The 17,313-nt window shown below is 41.9% G+C and overlaps 2 protein-coding genes across 7 annotated transcripts; one reads left to right on the top strand and one right to left on the bottom strand.

Annotated features, from left to right (window-relative positions):
* The first annotated feature begins 14 nt into the window (after positions 1 to 14).
* On the top strand, positions 15 to 2,895 carry LOC120823676 (synapse-associated protein 1). 3 transcript variants are annotated; one of them, XM_040183860.2, is made up of 9 exons: positions 15 to 308; positions 706 to 824; positions 911 to 977; positions 1,135 to 1,208; positions 1,281 to 1,420; positions 1,491 to 1,627; positions 1,981 to 2,027; positions 2,111 to 2,201; positions 2,281 to 2,895. In XM_040183860.2, exons 1-9 carry the CDS (start codon positions 158 to 160, stop codon positions 2,406 to 2,408), a joined length of 954 nt encoding a protein of 317 aa, XP_040039794.2. In that variant the 5' UTR covers positions 15 to 157; the 3' UTR covers positions 2,409 to 2,895. The 3 variants fall into 3 exon arrangements, with proteins under 3 accessions (XP_040039794.2, XP_040039793.2, XP_077964876.1); XM_040183859.2 differs by having other exon boundaries at positions 1,969 to 2,027; XM_078108750.1 differs by lacking the exons at positions 1,981 to 2,027; positions 2,111 to 2,201.
* A 770-nt stretch (positions 2,896 to 3,665) lies between these two features.
* Positions 3,666 to 16,298, bottom strand: LOC120823678 (AP-1 complex subunit sigma-2). 4 transcript variants are annotated; one of them, XM_040183867.2, is made up of 7 exons: positions 16,184 to 16,298; positions 15,141 to 15,319; positions 13,435 to 13,543; positions 13,221 to 13,358; positions 11,916 to 11,946; positions 8,570 to 8,631; positions 6,005 to 7,791 (listed from the first exon to the last, which is right to left on the bottom strand). In XM_040183867.2, exons 2-6 carry the CDS (start codon positions 15,317 to 15,319, stop codon positions 8,579 to 8,581), a joined length of 510 nt encoding a protein of 169 aa, XP_040039801.1. In that variant the 5' UTR covers positions 16,184 to 16,298; the 3' UTR covers positions 6,005 to 7,791; positions 8,570 to 8,578. The 4 variants fall into 4 exon arrangements, 3 of the variants coding, with proteins under 3 accessions (XP_040039799.1, XP_040039801.1, XP_040039800.1); XR_005712869.2 differs by lacking the exon at positions 11,916 to 11,946 and having other exon boundaries at positions 16,184 to 16,284; XM_040183865.2 differs by lacking the exons at positions 6,005 to 7,791; positions 8,570 to 8,631; positions 11,916 to 11,946 and adding an exon at positions 3,666 to 4,015 and having other exon boundaries at positions 16,184 to 16,284.
* Between the last annotated feature and the right edge of the window lie 1,015 nt (positions 16,299 to 17,313).

Raw genomic sequence — 17,313 nt, 5'->3', positions numbered from 1 at the left:
GCGTAACGCGGAAGTGGTCGAACGCCGCCGACGTCACCAGATTACGTCATTCCTGTTAATTTTCCAAACTGTCAGGAAAAACAGCGGCAGGAAGGCGAATTAATGACAATTAGAGGAGCCGAACACACTTTGTTGTTCGGCGGACACTAATTAAAGTATGTTTAAGAGCTGGGCCACGTGGCTCGGAGTAGAAAACAAAAAAGGCCAAGAAAGCGAGACAACTGTTGAGGTTGAGGAAGACGAGGATGGGGAGGTAAACAAACAACGGGAGGAAGATGCTCGTCTGCACACGGCGAAGGGCTTCGGCGGTACGTTCGATGAAGCGAAACTCAACTTTTACATTGTTATTCGACCCTATCCGGAGATTGTTTTCCTTCACATTCTAGTCCACGTGGGACCAGATCAAACACCACAGTCTGGGACGAGGTCATCAAACTAAACACTTTAAAACCCAGTTCCATTTGTTTTAACTTAATTCAACTAATGACAGCCGAATAAAAGAGGTAGATCTTTCATTCCCCAAACGTAGACCACATAGGACCAGGTCCAGGACAAACCCAGATTTAGACCAGATCATCTCATCGATACTCTTTGTCAAAGCTTCATTCTGTTTGTGTAGATGGTAACAATAAAAACAGTAATGTTTACTCTCTTTAGGGAAGCAGCGGGATCCGCGTGACTTCTGTGATGTTTGTTTGTTTACAGGATACGTGTATGACTTCGCCAGCAGCGCCTCAAAGAAACTGAGCGAGTCGGTCGTGGAGACGGCTCAGAGCTTGAAGAAGAGCGTGGAGGAGAGGAGCATCGATGGGATCATCCACAAGGTGAGGCCTCATTGGGGCGCCTCGCGTCCTAATCCTCACACTCGCTTCTTTTTCCTTTTTATAGTCAAGGCATTTTGCTCCCTCAGACCATTTTGGGGGAATTCCAGAAAGAACAAGAGAAGTTTGTTCAGGAGAAAAAAGCTAAAGCGTCTGGTAAGTACCGTAAAGTATGTTCATTCAATTTATGCATTAAGTATATATATATATATATATCATATTTAATACTGAATTGGGGGTTTTTGCTTTCAAGTATTCTATATATTATACTATTTTACCGGTAAGTACCGGTTAGTTTTGGTTGTTCCTCCAGGATTCGCTGTTCCTCCGTGGGTTGGTTATAACGAAGAAGCAGCCATCCAACAACAGATCTTAGCTCTGTCGGCTGTGAGTGTTTCTCCTCAACAATGAATCCCAACAACAAATCCCAAGAACGAATCTCACTTCGCTCGTCCACAGGACAAAAGGCATTTTTTGCGAGATCCTCCTGCTGGCGTCCAGTTTCACTTCGACTTTGAGCGGATGCGTCCGGTCGCCATGGTGATGCTGGAGGAGGACGAACTCCTCCGGCAGATGCGCTTCCAGCTGGTCCCCAAGCGGTGAGTGTTTTTAAAGACGCCGACGTCGTGTGCCACTGCAGAGGTGAGCGACTCCTCCTCCTGTTTCCAGGATGAAAGAAGAAGCCTTCTGGAAGAACTACTTCTACCGCGTGTCCTTGATTGAACGGTCCGCTCAGGTCACGGCGCTCGCAGCCCGACAAGCTGCTGAGAGGAGACGCGAGGAGAGAGCCGCTGTTCAACTGCAAGGTTTCATCTACTGCACAGTTTAGTCTGACAGTGAGGTTCTTCTGCACGGGGTCAGTGTGGTGGAGCAGTGACGCGGACGTAGTTCAGACCACGAGTGTTTGTAGAGAACAAAGCTGAAAGCTTTAGTTCACAGCAGACCATCCCTTTGCTCCATCTCCTCTACATGCACACTGATGCTGTGGAGGAGAACCTCATACATTTCTGAGCCTGTTACCTTTCGTTCTGTGACATCACACCAGCAGTTGTAAAAATAATGTTGATTAGTCTGCACTGTTCATTTTATTAAGCAAGTATGACCGACGCTGTATTTCTTCAATTGATAAACTTCATTAATGTAAAAGATATCTCTGCAGATGCAGCCAAACAGAAAACTGCCCCCGGTGTCTGCCAGTCAAGTGAGGTAAGCCGGCTTCTTTCTAAGAATAAAACACTACACTAAATAGAGTAATCTGACTGAAATGAGCGTCTGTCGTGTTACAAAAGGACAAAGAATCCGAATTTGCGAGCAGCAAGTTAAACGAGGACGACGTGCGCCGAGACATGGAGCAGCTGGTTCTGGACCAGAGGCAGCAGGGTGCGTTGGTTTCATTCATCCGGGGTTAGTCTTGTTTTGTTGAGTCACGCGTCATGTTTTTTGTGGGGGGGTTTTTCAGACGAGACTCCGGACTGGGAGAGAGAGCTGCAGGAGGAGCTTCGGGAGTACGACGTGTTGGCCGACAACGACAACCGGGACGACAACTGGGAGCGAGAGATTGAGGAGATGCTGATGGAGGAGAGCTAGAGGCCGACTGACATAATGTCCATCGACAGCATCCGAAGCCTCATGTCGCGAGCTGCTTTCTCTCTAGTGACCCCCATTGGTAAAGCATATATGTATTACATAAATATAATATAAATAAAATATTCTAAAATAGTCCACCACAATCGACTGGTCCCACCAGACCGAGTCAGGCAGCAGAACCAGTTTGTATGCCCAGTGTGGAACCAGAGAGTTTTCTGTTTAAATGGTTTCATCTGTAAATTGAATTGAACTTTTCATTTGCATGTTAAAAAACATTTAATTTCACTTGTGGAGGAATTCATGCAAACATTAATGTATATATTTTATTTTACCTGAGCCAACGGTTCTTTTTTGATTATTTCAAATGATAATATGTGACTGCCTTTTTTTTATACTTTTTTAAAAGCTGTGAACAGAATGTAAAACATTTAAGGTCACTTGACATGTTCATGTAGTGTTACTTTTGTATTAAACCTTTACTATTCAACGTGTCGTCTGTTTGTCTTTTCTCATCCGCTTCTATGGGACCAGAGGAGTCGCCTCCTAGTGGTCCGTAGAGAGAATGCAGCTTTAACACATGAAGCATTTATGTCACTTTTCACTGTTAGTGAGTGATCAGTGGAAAACTAATTAACAGACGGTACATCTGGAGTAAATCATCATTGTTTTTTTTATATTAATACATGGAAGTTCTACTAAAGTGACAATGGGAAGATTTCAACCGTTTTAAAATTCTGATTAATAAATAATCAGGACAATAACGGCTTAATAAATATGAACATTTAATAATATTTGTACAAAATTATCTAAAAGGCGTCTAACATGTGTCTGAATATCTATTTGTTTTTTTACAACCAGGTGGCAGGAAACTTAAAATATAAATGTTAACACTGTGGTTTAGGACACTATTGCCATTAGATGCCGGTTCAAAGTAACAGTGTGAACAGGTAGTTTACACGCTGTACAATACGTCACAAATGGCCGTTAGAACCAAAGCCTTTCTGTGTTTTATAGCAAATATCTGCCAGTCACAGAGTGGGGTGTGATGTTCTTCTTCGCCTCGGCTTTAAATCGTCACTCTGGTCAGATGTCTGTTTGGTAATCAGGTTTGTTACAAAGCATCAACACTGGCTGTTTTAATAAAGGGAAACCGTGATTTATAGTTTCCTCCATAAAAAAGATCTCAACGGGCTTTGGACGGAGAAAACCCTCAGGACGTACAACACTGATAAAGCAGGTGAAACATAACTTCTTTGGTTCCGTAGTGTAAAACTGCACTTTATAATATATATATATATATAAATATTCTATCAGTCAATAAATAAAAACAGAATCCGGCTTTGGTCACATGCAGCAGTTCACTCCGTCCACACGGGAACAATCAACACCTCAGGAGGAAACAAACAGCTACACTAAGGGTCTGCGAAGGAAATTACAAAAACAAAGGCAGCGCTATGTGTGTGTGTGTGTGTGTGTGTCTGTGTGTGTGTGTGTGTGTGTGTGTGAGACACAGCGGCTGAAGGAGGTGAGAGGCAGGCGGGCGAAGGCGAGGACGGTGTTTACGTGAGGCCGATTTCTTCCAAGATGCTGCGAGGACACTCGGCGTCCTGAGGAGGGAGAGAAGAAGAACAGCTCACGGATCACAGCAGAGTCAACAACAACAACAACAGAGACCAGTTACAAACAGGAAGTCAGCATCACTAAAATATTACGTGATCTTATATCACATTATTTAAGACATCCAACCACAAGCACATTGGGCTCCAGGTGAGGGAAAATACTGCTGAATCTTCTATTGTTCACACTGAATTATTATTCAGGATTTTGTTTGAAAAATGGTTCCTTCTTTGAACAACGACAGGCGGACAAGAGCAGCCGTTTAATCTGTCCGTTTAAATTGTTTGTGCTTCATCAACTAATGTTTCACATAACTATTGTGCCGCATCATAAATAATTTTATATTCATTTCAAACTTTTAAAAATTGAAAATTGAAAAACATTATTTATTTATTGTAAATGACCTCTCGCGGCCCACCTGCAGTACCTTCGCGACCCACCAGGGGACCGCGGCCCACACTTTGGGAATCGCTGCTGTAGATAGTTGTATAAAGTTGTGAATTTTGTATGAACACAGTCTACATAAATATAAAACTGTAGACTGTAAATAAGAAGTCATTGTGAGTTCACTCTTTGGTTTGAAGATGTATTGAAGCACTAACTTTGGTGATTTTGTTTTTTTTGAGAGGGCGGAGCTAAATATAACCCGACGCTGAATTAGACATTTTTTTAACCAAAACGCTACAATTGACTTTCATAATATGAAAACACATTATGAAATGGATAAGGTTTTAAAATGAAATCACGGACAACACCCACACAGGATAACACTGGTGTTGAAACCTCACATTAAGCCCCGCCCTAAAGCGTCCCCTGCTTTATGGCCTGTTTGACTCTAAATGGACCATCAGTCACTAAATGAACATCATGCTGTATTGAAGAATACTTAGAAATTAGAGATTGAGACCATAAACTCACGTTTACAATGTTTACTGAGTATATAGTAAATCAAGAGAGAAGTAGAGTCATTTTCTCGTAGACTTCTATGGGACCAGAGGAGTCGCCCCCTGCTGGTCACCACAGAGAATGCAGCTTTAATAAAGAAATGGATATAATGAGCATATAGATGAGAGGCGTTACTCTTTATAACAGTGATTCTCAACTGGTCTGGCTCCGGGACCCACCATCACCCCATAATGACAAGCCACGACCCAAATCGAGGAACATTCTCAACTTCTCAAATTTATTTAATGAAAATATAGTGCAGTTTGAACCTGAGATAGAATACGTATGCCAACACAAAAACAAGTTTAGTGAAAAAACAAAACAGCGAGCTGTTAATTCTAATTTTTATTTTCCCAGGCAAAGGCCCGCGACACATTAAAAACGGGTCCGCGAGTTGAGAATCACTGCTTTATAAGGACCCAATACAAAGTTCACCACCAAAATTCATCATGAATTACTTTTGATGGTTCGATTAGTTGTTTAAGCTGAGTTAATCAAGATCGTGTATATATTTATGTAGGCACAAACAACAAATTAAAACAATGGATGGAAAATGTGTTCACGGTCACGAAAGCATCTCTATCAAAAACAGAGGTAAATGTTAAAAACAATGATGCTTACATCCGTCATTGAGTCAGAGAGCGCGAGCATGCAGAATAACACAACCATGGAACCAGGTCAGCTAAATGGAATGCAGCCATCGTTAACGTTATCAAGACATAATCTATGCTGGCAGGCAAGAAAGAGAATAACTTACTTTGGTTTTGTCCTGAAACGACGTTCAGCACAAAGTAAAGAGAGGAGTTGCGTCAGATAACAAAAAAACAAACGCTTCTGTTAGAAGAAGAGAAAAGAAAAAAAACCTTTTCGTTTGTTTTCAGAGCAAATAATGTTTGCAAATAATGTTGTCAGAGCAAATAATGTTTATTCCCAGATTATTTTCGCCTCACTCTCTGAGTTACACATCAGGTTTGTTTGGAGAAGAAGCCCCCCACCAATCAGCAGCTGTATTAAAGAGACACCAGTGGGCTTAATTGATAAAGAATCAGAACATTTATTAAGAATCTATCCATACAAATATCTTAAATTGACCATGACTGTCTGGTTTTCTGAGGGCACAGATCAATATCAACAGGTATTACAGAACATTTAAAGAGCTTTGACACTGTTCATAAATGCAAAATAAAGAACTTTTCAGGCTATTGATTTCATGTGTGGTAAAATGTCTATTAGCATTTAAACCAGAAGAGCCCTCGCGTAATCACTGCATAGTTAGTGAGATTAATCCTAATGATAATGCTAATACAAATTACCTTAACATTGTGCTATTTTATAAATGGAAAGTAATCCGGGACTATTCATTATCTAAAAGATTTCAATAATAATTACATAATACAAAAACTATGTGGTCTATTAATCTTAACGAGAGTTTAATCAGATTAAAAAACAACTCACTTCAAGGACCAAACCTACAATCCAAATACTTCAAACAGAACTATTACAGAACCACATACTGAAACAAGAGCAATGAGGGAACCACCAGAAATATGAAATGTAAAACAGAGCTGATGCTAACGTTAGCTCAGCTTGATTCTCAGGCCACTTCCAGACATCTGATGCTAACGTTAGCGCAGCTCTTTCCTCAGTTAACTTGAGGTCCAGACGTCTGATGCTAACGTTAGCTCAACTTGTTTCTCAGTTAACTTGAGGTCCAGACGTCAGATGCTAACGTTAGCTCAACTTGTTTCTCAGTTAACTTGAGGTCCAGACGTCAGATGCTAACGTTAGCTCAACTTGTTTCTCAGTTAACTTGAGGTCCAGACGTCAGATGCTAACGTTAGCTCAGCTTGTTTCTCAGTTAACTTGAGATCCAGACGTCTGATGCTAGCGTTAGCTCAACTTGTTTCTCTGATGACTAAAATCCTTTTCCTTATTAAAATGTAAATTTAAAACAGTTACTAAAGAATGTTGCTTACCAATGTGGCTTCAAACAGGTGATACAATGACGCACAACATCTAAGTAACTAAAATTATAAGATTTCTCAAGTTTTAAATGTGTTCCTTTAATTAGTATATCAGCTATTTAACAGATTGTCATAGTTTTGTTGAGGAAAAAAATTGTATTCTTCACCTTTGAAAAAAAATCATCTTAAAACCTCAAACAGTTTTCAGCTAACGTTATACCTTTCTTCGCCAATGAAGGCCAAGTGGTGGAACATTTGATATGAGATCTAGTGAGTAAACCTTGATTTAAAAATGAATTTGAAACCATATTTTAAAGGCCCGCTTTTCAGCTGCCAATCAGCCTAAAAACAATTGGCCTTGTTACGCTTATCCTGCAGAATAACGTCATCAGACCGCTGTGATGTTTTGTTTTACTAATAGTGAAAAGGTGAACCGTCCCACTTGGTCTCGGATTGGCGCACCCTGAAATTCAGAACTTTATTCCCATCGATTGATGGTTCCGGAATCATTTTACGACAAAGCCAATGTACGAATGACCTGCATGTGACAATGTCGCCACAATATGTATTATTACATGTCATCAAATTAACATACTAAACAACAATTTCTGGTTCAATGGATTTTAAACCCTCAGTGACAGACGTTGGTCTACCTGGGCCAGTCTTAATGTTTAGCAATGACTGTCGATTGTCAATTTACTGCTGCGACAATTGTAGTCACACATTTACTCGTGAACCGATCACAGCGGCGAGTGCTCGGATGGAAAAGGTGCCTGTGGAGCTCAGCATGCAGAGACGGTAGCGGCGGCGGCGGCAGCCAATCAGTACACAGGCACGTTAAAGTACTCATGACGGGGCTGCATGGGGAGAGAAACGCACACAGGTGAGCAAAACATGGGAGTCACAGCGGACGCACACATGCGCCTCATCCACGGGACACGCAGCAGGCCGGTGTCACGTTTTAGATCCGCAGCGCGATACCATTCTCATGCCTGTCTAGCAAATATGGTTGGTTAGCTTAGCATAGATAGATAGACACCACTGGCATGCATGCTGAAGTCTGTCTTACTTAAACGGACAGTGTGGAGGAATTAACTTGACCTAGCGGCGCGATACCATTCTCATGCCTGTCTAGCAAATATGGTTGGTTAGCTTAGCATAGATAGATAGACACCACTTGCATGCATGCTGAAGTCTGTCTTACTTAAACGGTGGTTTTAATCACTTTAATTGTTCAGTTGTTTCAGAGCTAATTCTATTTCTGCAACCTGTTAAATTCTTCTCTTAAATCCCAGACTCTGGCCCTTTAAAAGGAAATGAAAAACTCCCCTCAAAAGCAAATACATTTCATTATGAGTGGGAGGGTGAGAACGTGTTACTAACAGATATGGAAACACTAGTTAAATAGTTTCCTCAGATGTGCAGCACTAGAAAACCATGTGAGAGGACAGCGTCGACGAGGTGGGACATAAACATAGAGAACAGAGACAAACGACACTGAAACACTGTTTTCCATACAAACTGGCTGAGGGGGGACTAACTAGACCTTCGACCAGGTCTTAACCTGCTGGACCTAGTGGGACGGCTTGAATCCACACACACACACACACACACACACACATACACAGTATTCACCTCGGCATCCTAATTCTGGAAAAGACCAGAGGACTCAGAGACCATATTTGGGACCATCACACCTGTGAGGCAAAGACGTGTATGAGGACACAAACAAACAGAACAAAGAGGCTCTTAGGAACCTTCACACACGTCAACGTCGCACCGCCACAATAAAAGACGGCGAGCTGCAAACCCCCAAAAAGGCTCTGCCTGCTGGCAGCTCCTGAGGAGTGTTTCATTAAAGGCTTATTATAATAGGATGGCGTGTCTCCCCCGTGGTGTGTTTTCCACCTATTTATTAATTACTGAAACCAGACGCTGCTCCTCCAAATGCTGCACCTCTTTTATTTTGGTTTTAGTTGATTTAATTTTTCTCAACAAGACCTGGGAAAAGGAGAGAAGCCGACAATAAACTGATGAAACTAAACGGTTCAGTGTTGTTTTAAAGTTAGTTCAGATTGACCGAAGTCAAACAATAACTAACCGATGGAGGCGGTCAGTGTTTGTGTGAATGGAGTCTGGTGTGCTCACCCCTCAGACAGGTAAAGAGCAGTGATGGATTCAGAAATATGACGAGGATTTAGGAGTGTTTTCACAGGCTTTGTTGAGAATAGAAGAAAACTCTTCGTATTAGAAGATTATTGATTAAAATGGTTATTTCGGGGTTAAAAAACCTGACGTAGAAAAACCTGCAGAATGAGTATTATTAGTACAACAAAGTTAGTAAAACTCTTTGGGTTTGTCTTCAAACAGGCAGAATATCTTTTTCACTTATAATAACGGAATAATATTCACAATTTAAATTCGCATCTATGAAAATGACAGATTCTGATCAGTTTTAGGTGCAGGATTTTAGCGCCTATTAGAGGAACAGGATGTGACCAGATGTGTTACTTCTAAACATCCATGCCTGTTGGAACCCAGAAGACCTTTACAAACAGGAGGGCGGGGAGGGGGGGGGGGGTAAACTTGCACTACATTTCATAACAGCCAAATATAAACTAATAAAGTGCTAATTCTGCCGATATGAATAGTTGAGATAAAATATTCAGTTGTTTCTCGTTCTGACTCTAAATGGACCATTATTTCCTAAATGCCTAAATTTCCTCACCATGCTGTAATGAAGAAGACTTGACACTAGCGATTGAGACCATAAACTCATGTTTACAATGTTTACTGAGGGAATAAATCAAGAGAGAAGTGGAATCATTTTCTCATAGATGTCTATGGGAGCAGAGGAGTCGCCCCCTGCTGGTCACTACAGAGAAGTAGAGTCATTTCCTCATAGACGTCTATGGGACCAGAGGAGTCGCCCCCTGCTGGTCACTACAGAGAAGTAGAGTCATTTTCTCATAGACGTCTATGGGACCAGAGGAGTCGCCCCCTGCTGGTCACTACAGAGAAGTAGAGTCATTTTCTCATAGACGTCTATGGGAGCAGAGGAGTCGCCCCCTGCTGGTCACTACAGAGAATGCAGCTTTAACACACGCCGTCTGGTCTTAATGTAGTTATTTAATCTGATTTGTTTTTATCAGGCGAGAATAAAAAGGAGTGGGACCTTGTTCATCTATGTGTTGCCTTTCTAATCTAGTTTTATACTTTAACAGTTTTACGGCAAAATGCAACTGGGTTGAGCACTTGGCTGATTGCAAAATCGTTCTTTAAATCAACAAACTTGCGTTGTGCGACAGAAAAAAGGTGGTGTGGTGACCAACAAGAAGGGGCGGGACTTCACCTGTGGACACCTTTGGCCAAACTTAGCTGATCTAAATGCACCTCTAGATATACGCAAAATAAAAAAAAAGTAGGATACAATTTGAAATACATTCCGGTTTGTAGTGCAGCACATTTTCATATTTCCACATTGTGCCTCAGTGAGTCTCCTCACAAATGACAATATTCAGAGTGCGTTTAGTTTTTGGCGTAAACAGTCTTTCTCCACCGCTCAGAGGATAACAGTTTGTCAGCAGTGACCTAATTTTGCTTCTCAGAACTCATTAACAGCAACGTTTTGGGCTCGTTGACTAAACGCTGAGTAAAACACTAACAAATTGTAGCACTTAGTTGTTCTTCTAATGGCTCTAATCTGGAGCAAGTTGTAAATCAGCTTATTTAAGGAAATTGCAATTTCTTGTTTCTTTTCTTTCTTTCTTGAGTTTGTATCCTTACGATTGAAATGCACTTATTGTAAGTCGCTTTGGATAAAAACGTCAGCGAAGTGACACGTAATGTAATAAAAATAAATTCCAGCACAAATTCCAGCAAACAACGTGAGGGCTTCAGATCAGTGGGTTTCTTTTATCGTCAAACAATGGCTCAAATAGCTGCTCTGAACATATAACAGATGTCTCGTTAATTCTCCCAGAACACGGTACAGACCTCTGAATACGCACACATGGACCCTGACGGCAGTGTGCGTTTTGTTACTGTCATAAAGTGCTGGTGTGGTCTCAGGAATGCAGACAACGGGGCTTTGTTTTCGGGGGCCGCTACCCGACCTCTCCTCCCCTTCAGCCGTCGAGTGCGTCTGAGAGCACTGGGAGGAATGTGTGGAACCGCGAGAACATAATCATATAAATACCAGTCAAAGGTAGAACGACGTGGTTGTTTTCCAACGCCAAGACATTAGTCTGTCAACTACTGGATGTTAACTTTGCACTTCTATTAACATTCACACTGTAGATATGCTGCAGAGGACGACACGTTCTCACCCACAACTCGTCACATGTGGACATTTATGGTCGGGAGCAAACGGAAAAACCTTCGGTGCCAGAAAACCGCAGTTCCCCGATGGGCCACACGAGGCTCCACAAACGAGTCGAACCCCAAAAAAACCCTCCAAAGCAGGAATCAACTTTTACAGCACAGCCGCTTGTGCGAAATGGAAGTAGACACGTCACCCGTTGCTTTGAAGTCAGCTCAGCGTCTGGCTGTTTCCTAATCTTGAACCAGACATTTATGTTGCCAGCTGGTTTGGTCCAGGAAGAGACGGAGGGGTGAAAAAGGTGTTTCTGACCTTGCGGCACCGATGACGAGCATGAAGAAGAGCTCATTATTATTGCTTCACCTTCTTGTCTTTAAGTACCACGGCCATTTCTGGGCCAGGAGACGAGACTCGGAGGTCGGGGTCGCTGACCAGGTTAGCCATGTTTGACGAGTTGGGAGCGAGAACGGGTTGAAGAGTTATTGATTAGGTGAGAGTTAGAGACATCAGGGTTTTAGGCAGGAAGAATAGAACCCACACCAGCAGCTTCCACATCGCTGACACTGGAGGTATTGCTGTTGCTGATGTGCAGTTCCTGTTGGGTCTACGACTAATGCTCGACGCTACAGCGAGGGTTATTAGGGCTTTCACAAACTGTACCTGCAAACAGGCGCATCTGAAAGTCTACATTCTGCAAATCACAACAGCAAGAGAAGACAGAGGCAGAGAGAAAAGAAATGTCAGCTGCAATCAAAACAGGAAACCAAACGGCCGATGGAAACAAAAATCACAAGAAATGAAGCAGAAGTCACTTTTGAAGGGAAACTGAATTCATGTACTTTAATTTCTCTGTAAGAAGACTGACAATTCAAAGCCAACGTGTCCTGCTGACACCTTTTCACAATAAAAGCATTTATCTGCAGAAACACCAGGTGGCTCTTATTGTCACAGGAAATGTTTAATGCAGAGTTCACGCCAAAGGCAAAGCCAAACTTTGCGTTTCTAACATACGCAGATTTTATTGTAAAATACTCAACAGTCAAACAGTCAAAATATAACCGGGTCGGTCCGCGCAGCGACAAGCCAACTGGAAAGTGCTTGCTTCCTGAATGAATCGGGGCTCTGCAATGCTAACGCATTATGCTATGCTAACGCATTATGCTATGCTAACGCAATCATCTTTTCCTCACGTCCAATGTTATGTTGTCTGAGAATGAAAAAATAAACCGACTGGAAATGGCCAAAAAAAAAGTTGCAAAGCGGTTTCTGGCTCAGGCGGAAGAATTGATGAATGGATTAAAACAGAGGTCTTCAACGTTTTGCAAGCCAAGGTCCCCCAAACTGATGGCGAGGTGGAGCAGGGACCCCCTGTTCTACGGAGTTTGGTCCGCCATCTTTTATTTTCGAGCTGCACGCTCTTTGGACGTGAGCATGAACGCGATCTGATTGGCCGGCGCCTGCGCGGTCGTATCCGCATGAAAGGAGCTGTGAGTGAACCGGTGTCCATCTTGAGAGCTGCTGAGGGAAGCTGAGTGTGTGTTGACAGATGACGTCTTCTCCATCAATTCATCTGTTTGCTTCAATACGTTGGATTCATGTTAATGTGTATTTAAAGACCATAAATAAAATTCTGATTCTGAAGACATTTACATTTGTGGGGAAAAAAATTGTTTAAAAAAAATTGTCTTATCAACCAAAATTTTCGCGACCCCCCTGTAGTACCTTCGCGGACCCCCTGTTGAAGACCTCTGGATTAAAAAGTATTGAACTGTACATGCGGTTGCCATCGGTTACCATTGTTAAACCCTCTGAAAGGACTTCAGGAGAGCCTGAATGTTGCACACTTCATTTCACTTTACATCCCTTGATCTCTCCGGTCTGTAAAGCTGCCGGTAACGGGGCAGAGCGAGGGCGGATTATTGATTTAGAAGGTGATCAATCAAGATCAATATCAATACTTCTCACCTCCTGCAGCAGGTCCGCCTGCTCGATGGCCTTTAGCACCGTCTTCTTGGACGTCTCCTGAGGTTCTCCGCCCAGCAGGAACTCATCCAGGATGAAGTATGCCTTTTCAAAGTTGAAAATGATGTCCAGCTCGCAGACCTGAAACAACAGCAACTACGATTACTTTCTAAAGTGCAGGCTCAACGGGAGAGGATGGCGGCGCGGGAACACGCACGCTGCCGAAGTATTTGTCCAGCAGCTCCACGTAGCGGTGGATGATCTCCAGCGTGATGAGCTCGTTGTCCTGGTGCTCGATGGCGCAGCAGAAGTACAGGCTGGCGTATCTGGACACAGGGACAGACAACTTGTTGTTGTTCATTACCTTGGGGAAGACGACTGGACGCGCCCATCGGAGGAGGGCGACCCAGCGCCTCCCAGACGCTGCTGGCCACCAGCATGGCATCTTATTTGCCTGCGGCCGGGCATCAGACAGCCAGGGGCATGCTGGGTAGGTCCTGACTGGGCTAGTTCAGCTTACGCCTCCTCCAGGCAGCTCGGGGCCTTTTGGGGTCCTGTGCAATTCCAGTTCTCCATGAAGAAAAAGTCACAAACGGCATGTTGTGGTCAGCGGAGCATGTGATCCGAGTCACGTGATCTCCTGGAGAACAGCGGAGTCAGCGGAGATAAGCCGAGTCGGCTCCTCTGCTGTTGTATATTCACAGAGCCAGACGAGCTGAGTTGAGCCTCGCTCCGCCGCGGGCTCCTTATCCCCGATAATCCCAGAGGAACTCGATTGGCTCGCAGAGCAGCCGGCCAGTTGATCCCTCGCTACCTGCCGCGGTGGAAGGAGGCCACAACGGACCAGGACGGCACACTCGTACACCAAATACGACACGGTGAATACCAACCCAACACAAACCAACTGGCGGACTGTTCATCCACAGGAGAAACATCGCAAAGGACCAAGACATCGACGGGGTTTCAGATATGAACAAATATCACAAGAGGGTATTTGAAGGAAACGAAAGCGGGAGTCCGAGGTCACACGGGGCAAGTTGTCAACAACCCCAGAGCCTAAACTCAGATTTAAATGTAGCCCATTCATTATTTTTCAAGCCCCCCAAAAAACAGTTTAGAATATTAAGATTTGACTGCTTTCTTTTTTCATATTTGATAAAAAAAACTTTCTGGGCTCCGAACTCTAAATGAAACAAGATTTTTAAGAACGTTGCCTTAAACTGTAAGAAGAAATTAAATAAATGTTTCACTATTTTCCGTCATTTCACAGACAAAATGTATCATCAATAATCATCAGGGAGAGAATACTCAATGAAAATAACAATATATACAGTTTCAGCCCTGACGGTGATCATAACTACTTCCACGTTGTTTGCGGGGAATATCATCTCTTCCTCATTATATATATATATATATATATATATATATATATATATATATATATATATATATATATTTCTCTTCATGTCTCACAACCTCTCAGTCAATATTGAATCGTGTTCTCACGGAGATTTCAGCTCTTTCTTTGACGTCTCCGCCAGCAGAGATATTATTTTATTAACACTCTGAGCTACATTTAGGTTTTAATGAAGAAAACACAGCTTCCATTTTCAAGTGAAGCTTGAAATATCTCGTCTTTTATGACCTCGTCACCCTAAAAACAATCGGAATGAATTGATCAAATTAATCTAATCAAGTTTGTGTCTTTCAAAGTAGTTTTATTAAATCTACGGTATTTAATGACGCAGTGCTGCGTATTCAAGCTGATGAAAACAGGAAATAGTTTTTTACAGTTGACCTTATGATTTTTCAACATACGTTCACAAGTTTCTTAATTTATCTTACAAACAATTTAATATTTTATGTCAATGCTGTTGTAAGCAACAGAGGGCTGGGAACAAACGCAAAGGCCCATCCACCCACCTCTTGTACACAACCTTCAGGTCTCTCCACTCCAGAAAGCTGCACATTTTGGGCTTTCGAGCGAGGACCGTCTGCACCAACTCCCTGGTGATCTTCTTCTTCTCCTTGTCGGACAGCGGCACGTACCACTTCTGAAGCCGCAGCTTCCCCTGCCGACTGAACAGAAGCATGAACTGCATCTGCAACGAGACGGCGAGACGGTGAGACGCCGAGGTCAAGACGTGCGAGCAGAGGGATCATTTTGACGAGGTCGATAGGTCACGATTCAAACTGAACATCCTCCATATAGCGAAGAGACTGGAGTCCTCACTCCATCTACAGCCACCTAAATATATATATATATATATATATATATATATATATATATATATATATATATATATTACAATTCAATAGTTCACCTTGACATGTGAATAGAGGATTGTGCTGAATAATATTTGTGATTAATAATACTTTTGATAACATTGTTTTCTTAATTGAAGCCCATCTTCCCCAAGTAATACTTCAAGCAATCCTGATTCCTGATTCCTGAATACATATTTTAAAACAATTACTTTCTCAGTCATTGTAATAACGGCTCTTCCTTTTTCATTCCAAATCTAAACTTGTCCTTCTCAGGCAAATTCCTGATTTGTGATGTAGGACAATGCAATTAAAATAAACTACATTTCAAGAAATGATCAAGGGTTAGTTACCTTTAATCAAGTCAATTAAAGTAAGAAAAAAATAAAACCAGGGTGGCTAATTATTGGATATTAAATAATGTCAACAGCAGTTAGTTGTTAAGATGCTTCCACGTGTTTCACATCAACATCAGTTAACGACGCGTTTGAATTCAGACATCTTTTTTTTTAACGAGTATAGAAATAAAGAACAATTTATAAACAACTAAACAGCCGCGCGTATCAACACAAGCTAACGGAAGCACAGTTATTCAGCGGTTAGCATTAGCATCTCAAGCTATAGCAGATACGACATACCAAAGCGGAAACGTACTTTTTTAAACAATAACGGGGTAATAATACACACTGAACAGGACTTACTTTGAATCCCAACACCAACCGGCTGCCCCCCTCCGAAGGAATGGACCCACGCCGCCACCCCGGAGCAGACGCGGCCGGTCGGCACCACGCTCGTGATTGGCCGATGAAGATACAACGCCGTCGGTCATTGGCTTGTGCAGTCACCAACAAGACCCGCCTCCTCCACAGCTTTTACTCGATATTGTGGATGCGATTGGCTGCTATTTACGTCAATCAAACCAGATCCATACGTCATCACCAGAGTGTATCAGCGGTTTAAATCACAGGGGACTTCAACTAGATGTATTCCTTCAATTATTATTTACACAAATAAGCAATATAAACAATAATAATTATATTGTGTTAATAGGGAAATACACAGTAAAACATTAAAATCTTAACAGATTAATTTAATTTAGATTAGATTAATTTAACTTAATACACATCAGTCAAATTGCTGATTGCAGCTTTTAAATAAAGTTTATAAAATTACTGCACAACCATATCTGATGTAAGGAGGGGCAATGTTATTTAAAACTTCATAATAATTAAAAAGCATTCAAATAAATAAATAAAGGATACAGGGTCAGTTGTAAATTATTAGAATCAACAAGTTCCATTGTTTTAGTTAAGACTGTTGCAACTATAACAGGGTCATAAAAACATTTTAACAAAAAAACTATAGAACGTATTTAGCCTGCATACAACATTTAAGTCCTGAAGGTGACATTCGGGGTGTCATTGCTCGCATACGCACTCATTACCTGATCAATAGATTTCATCGCAGCTAATGGATAAACTCTTCTGTTGACAATTTGGGCTTTGCCACAACTATAACAGTCTAAAATTATAATATTGGTCTTCCTTTGTTGCCACTTGTTTTTTTAAAAGACAGAAGTGACTTTTGAGGGTGGAGCAAAGGACAATTAATGGAGGAATAACCAAAATGTCACAATAATGTTTCACTAACAAAAACACAATGACAAGCTTATAACTTAAAGTTGAAAGACAAACAGACAGACAATGCCATAGTACAGACCTGTCAATCCCATTAAGCCCCGCCCTAAAGCCTCCCCTGCTATCAGGAATCAGGAATCAGGAAACATTTATTAGCCAAAATATGTCAAACATACAAGGAATTTGTCTTGGCG

This window comes from Gasterosteus aculeatus, chromosome 8 (assembly GCF_964276395.1).
Source record: "Gasterosteus aculeatus chromosome 8, fGasAcu3.hap1.1, whole genome shotgun sequence".
NCBI lineage: Eukaryota > Metazoa > Chordata > Actinopteri > Perciformes > Gasterosteidae > Gasterosteus > Gasterosteus aculeatus.
The sequence above is the reverse complement of the archived record's forward strand: the minus strand, read 5'-3'. Positions and strand labels throughout refer to the sequence as shown.

Excerpts from the sequence above, each read along its gene's own strand:
- LOC120823678 (XM_040183867.2), bottom strand. The coding sequence starts at position 15,319 with ATGCAGTTCATGCTTCTGTTCAGTCGGCAGGGGAAGCTGCGGCTTCAG. Across the intron at positions 13,544-15,140 it reads CTGAAGGTTGTGTACAAGAG|ATACGCCAGCCTGTACTTCT; the intron begins GTGGGTGGATGG and ends CCCTGTGTCCAG. Across the intron at positions 11,947-13,220 it reads AGGCGGACCTGCTGCAGGAG|AATGTAGACTTTCAGATGCG; the intron begins GTGAGAAGTATT and ends TGTGATTTGCAG.
- LOC120823676 (XM_040183859.2), top strand. The coding sequence starts at position 158 with ATGTTTAAGAGCTGGGCCACGTGGCTCGGAGTAGAAAACAAAAAAGGC. Across the intron at positions 309-705 it reads CACGGCGAAGGGCTTCGGCG|GATACGTGTATGACTTCGCC; the intron begins GTACGTTCGATG and ends GTTTGTTTACAG. Across the intron at positions 2,202-2,280 it reads TCTGGACCAGAGGCAGCAGG|ACGAGACTCCGGACTGGGAG; the intron begins GTGCGTTGGTTT and ends GGGGTTTTTCAG.